Source organism: Athene noctua, chromosome 3 (genome assembly GCF_965140245.1).
Source record: "Athene noctua chromosome 3, bAthNoc1.hap1.1, whole genome shotgun sequence".
In the NCBI taxonomy this organism is placed as follows: Eukaryota; Metazoa; Chordata; class Aves; order Strigiformes; family Strigidae; genus Athene; species Athene noctua.
Genome location: NC_134039.1, coordinates 84,429,700 through 84,434,605, shown reverse-complemented (window position 1 = coordinate 84,434,605; position 4,906 = coordinate 84,429,700). Strand labels below are relative to the sequence as shown.

Sequence of the window (4,906 nt, the reverse complement as noted above, 5' to 3'; positions counted from 1 at the left end):
GGATCCCTCCTCAGATGGGCTAAATTCTCCCCCTGCTGCCTCCTCTAGGCACCTAAAACGTATTTTAGATTTCACCCTTATTCCCCTGTTGATTTTTCCATATCCAGGAGGACAGAAGCTGTCCCCTCCTTGGTCCCTCATAGTCCCCTCCTCTGCCAGTCATGTCCCACAAGCACAAAAACGACTCCAGGCCACCATGAGCTTTCTCCAGGTTGAGTGTACCTCTGCATTTTCCCTCCAGGTGAATAAGAGTCCCTCACTCAAAATCCTCCCCGCGATGCTGTTGCTGCTGCTGCTGCACATCTCAGCGAGCTGCCTCTGGCTGGGACGTAGCGAGGTGGTGACATCCTTTGAAAGTTCATGCCCTCAGTTTTTCTTCCGGGAAACCCCGCCAAATAAAGCCCTGGAGCCGGAGAGCCCAGCCTGGATCTGCCAGCGTTACAAGACGCAGTACTACTTTGCCACCCTGTACGACAGGATCAGGCGTATTCCTGTGTACTCTGCTTACCTCTACCAGCCTGGACCTGGCAAGAGACCTAAAACGTGGCTGGTTGAGCCCCAGGTGAGTGTCCTCTCTTACAGCGCGTCACCCTCTAGTCATTAAAAGATAACTGCGGCATTTAACCAAATACTTCTTTTCCCTCCCACCCACCCACACATGCAAATGGACCCACTGGATGGGATTCGTCTCATCTGACTTCAAACACCTTCACCACATGATCCCTCTGATGAGTTTGAGACATCAGCAGGAGGATGGGATGAGTCATATCCTAAAAGTGCCCATTTTTCTGCATTGACCTTACAGGAACACTAAGTCAAATTATATTACATTACATTAATTTGCATTACATTAAGTCAAATTACCCTCCTCCCTGCCCCATGCTGTGATGGGGGACTAAACAATGGGGAAAAGACATCCAACAGCAGCTACATTTGAGGGACCAACTGTGCTGGGCTCTGACCTCCGCTTCACCCTGAACTGCTTTGTATTCCTGACATAGCTTGTTTGCTCCCAGTTAAGAGTCAATTTGGCTTTTTAAGTGGCATGAGAGAAGTGCAGAGAAACTCAGAACTGGGTGAGATGACCCAGTGAAAAAGTCTAGGCACAGGTACTCGGCGATGAGAGGGTTAGGTTAACACTGGGTGAGTTTATTGCGTGATATTTCAGGCAGTGAAAAGTGAGTAAGATCAGTATCAGTCAAGTCAGAAGTGCATGATCTCCATCCACCTGCAGTTGCTCCTTACCACCACTGCCTCAGGCTTGGTTCAGGAGGATCCACCAGACACACAGATCTCCACAAACTACAGAGCCTCCCGAACGTCTTTCTGACAAACTTCAGACCCTCAGTAAAAAAGACCAAGCAAATTATGGAACAGAAAAAAGAGGAAATTCAGGTCATTGCTGGGGGCACAGTAGCAGCAGGGAATTTAGGTTAAAAAGAGCCACAGAAGAAAGCCATATGCCTTGTCCCAGAGGAAGGCTAAATACATTTCCCTAAATATGAAAAAGAAAGGTGTTAGAATTATGAAAAAAAAATTTGCACTTGTTACTCATAGGGAACTCAAAGCAACTAATACGGTGTTGCACCACTGCAGCCTCTGCATTTAGAGGGGATAAAACTTCTCTTCTTTTCCTCCTGGGCCATAGACCCAGCCCATCTGTGAATCTGTGATTTTGCTAACGTCTTCAGAGGTCTTTTTGCAGTATTTCGGTTCCCCGTGTCTCTCTGGGGATCATGAGCTCCTTGAAGAAGCTGATCATTTCTAGCTTATTTCCAGTGATGCTGCAGACAGAACACATCTGTTTCTCCCTGGCGCAGATCAGCTCCGAGACACGTTATTAGTGCTGCCATTAGCAGATCCCACTTGCATTGAGGTATTTTTGCTTAGTGAGCGAAAAGCTTCATCTTCACAATGAACTGTAGCCCTCCCAGGGACACTTCCCCTTCAGGTGAGGTTTCCTGACACATCTTGCTGTGTACGGGGCCAGAGGAGGTGAACGCTGGTGTTTCAGCAGCAACCACTCATACTTCTTCCCAAGTAAGGGGCTGTGTCCTCCTCATCTCCTCCTGGAGTCCTGTGGGCTCCACAGCTCTTCTGCTCATCCTCTTCCCATCCTGTCCACCTTCAAGGACTCCTTAAGACACGCAACCTTCAAAGAGGATATTTGTGTGCTTGTTTTCCCTAAGCTTGTAAAACACGAGGGTGTTGACAGATTGGATTAAAGAAGGCATGAAAACCTGAGAGAACTCTTGTGGAAACGGGGCTGAACATAGCAAAGGCCAGAGCTGATGATAGCGTGATTAGATGCAAGTGATGAAGGTTGGACGTGATTAATGGGGGTGGGAGGAACGGGGGAGAGCCCTGGGCAGATGTGGTGTGTGGAGAAGGGAGGAAAGGGAACCAGATGTGGCAGGGGAGATGTCTCACCAAAGTCACCTTTCAAACCTGGGAGTGGAAAATGCTTATTGTCTCATGCGTCCACCCACGCTCCCACTGCAGGCTGTAGGCTGGATTTCAAAGGTCACAAGTCAAATCGAGAGCAGTCAAATTCTGAGTTTTTCGTGGTTGGTTTTTTTTTTTTTTTTAATCTCTTGTGTTTGTCGGGGAGGGGCAGATTTATGATTCCTCTCCGATTCATGTGTTTTCATACACTGAGATGACAAAAAATGGGTGCTCATCACTCACTTCTGCTCCAGAGAAACCTGTTCCATTACTCCCATCCCCAATACTAACACTTTTTCCTCTTCTTTACTTCTCAAGCTAATGGGTCCAATTTATCCCAAAACTATGGAGAGAGAGTACACCCTCTTAAATCGTTTCAGCGTCAGCTTGGAGCAACTCAGTAGGAGCCAGGCTATCCTTCAAGACTACAAGAACCTGACGGGTTTGAACCGTGGCCATTTGAACCCCAGCAGCCATCACTCCGACCCCAACAGCAGGACGGCTACCTTCACCCTCACCAACATAGTGCCCCAGGATGAGAAACTCAACGGTGGCGCCTGGAACAACTATGAGCAGCAAACGATGATCAGGAGCACCAAGGGCTGTAACACCACCTACGTCATTGTGGGTGCCGTGCCCGGGAACAACTATATCGCCAAGGGGAGGGTTAATAAACCCAGCCACATCTGGTCGGGTGCCTGCTGTGAGGTGGACACCAACCACAGGAAGACTTGGGCGGTCATTGCTGAGAATGACAAGAACATGGTCCAGCTCCTCACACTGGGGGAGCTGGAGGACGTGTTGACCCACCTCTACGGGAGGGACCAGGTTTCCCTGTTTGACAGCAGCTGTCCCCGGTAATAAGTCTCACTTCACATCCTGGGTATAAAAGGCTCGGGAGCCTTTGCCACTAGCAGCATTGCCACGTGTCCTGTACAGCATCTGTCCTGTTTCCTTCTCTAGCAGTTTTCCAGCTCTGTCTCTCAGAGCACCTTCTCCTTTCATAAAAGGGAGAGAGAGGTCAGCAGAGCCTCCGGCTGGCTTGCTTTGTGCCGCCCATCCTTGGAGGGAGCTCTCAGGGACGAGCCCTTGCCCTGAAGGGGCAGGTTGGATAACAGCCCATGGGCAAGGAAATTGGATCTTCTCACTGAGACTAGAGGGGCTTTATGTTGTTTTTTTTTTTTTCTTTTTTCTCCATGCCCGTATACAGATCATAGTTCTTTCTTCATTAGATATCACTGATAATGTGCTGATGACTTGTTCCTCACCTTCTCAAGAAGGAAGGTGGCTCTAGGGTGGCTCAGATTGTCCAGAGAGGTTGTGGAGTCTCCATCTCTGGAAATACTCAAAACCTTACAGGACACAGTCCTGGGCAACCTGCTCTAGCTGACCCTGCTTGAGCAGGGGTCTGGGCTGGAGGACCTTGAGAGATCCATCCCGGCCTCAGTGATTTCATGATTCTGTGATTCATCCTGGGATCGGGAAAGTAAAAAGAGACCAAGAATTGCTGAGGGTCTGTAGGTTTATCCTACAAATCCACTCTGACCAATGACAACCAATGACAACAGCAAAGGATAAAGGTAGAGAGGAAGGTGGAAAGAAGAAATACAGCTAAGCATAGGAGGATCATCCCTGCTCTCTTGAGGTCCATAAATAAATAAAACAAGGAGAAGGAAGGAAATAACCTACATCTAATCACTAGTCTCCCTAACCCTGAGCTTACACAGACTGTGCTTATGTAAATCTGCTAGTAGGTTTTTGTTTGCTTCCTTTTGGAACCTGCACCTTGAGAACCAGAGCTGAGGTGTCAGACAACCAGGCTCAGGGATCAGATATACAGCAAGAATCGACCAGTCAAAGATAAATTTCTGTGATACATTGGTTGGATAATTTCACTCTCTGCTCTGCTTCTGAACCTTTCCTGCAGATTTACGTATAACTGATTCTGTGAAATGTATTCACTGGGTGTAAAAAAATCAATGTATGCCATATAATTTAGTTCCTGAGTGGTTTACAATATGAATTATTTGATCCACTGCTGGATCGGACACTCATCCTATATATAAAATAAAACAAAGAAGTTGTTTCCCTCTGAATTTTCCACTACTAGTAATGCCCTAGTACCTACAGCATCCTTGCAGGAGGGAGGGTGTCCAAGCACAATCGGAAGATGCCATAACACCTACAGCGATGTCACCACCAGACCTCAGTTACTTTTCCTATGAATGTGCATGGACAATGTGGGTCGTGGTACAAATGGCTCGTACAAACTCACTTCAGAGATACCAGCTTGAGCCTGAACTTCTCAGCTCAGGAGCTGTTCGTCAGCCTGCTGGGTCTCACCACTCACCCAGGACAAACCTCTTTGAAGGCTGCACAGAAACGTGTGTGTGTGTGTGTGTGTGTGTGTGTGTGTGTGTGTGTGTTCAGGTGCAGAGTCAGACATCCCCATGCAGGTGTC

The 4,906-nt window shown here is 47.9% G+C and overlaps 1 protein-coding gene across 1 annotated transcript in view; it reads left to right on the top strand.

Annotated features, from left to right (window-relative positions):
- The window catches only part of LOC141958745 (endonuclease domain-containing 1 protein-like), a 7,519-nt gene extending 3,232 nt beyond the window's left edge, over positions 1-4,287 (top strand). Inside the window, exons 2-3 of the mRNA XM_074901635.1 lie at positions 242-562; positions 2,764-4,287. Coding sequence (XP_074757736.1) covers positions 278-562; positions 2,764-3,306 — 828 coding nt within the window. The 5' untranslated portion in view covers positions 242-277 and the 3' untranslated portion in view covers positions 3,307-4,287. The remainder of the gene's footprint in view (positions 1-241; positions 563-2,763) is intronic.
- The last annotated feature ends 619 nt before the right edge of the window (positions 4,288-4,906 follow it).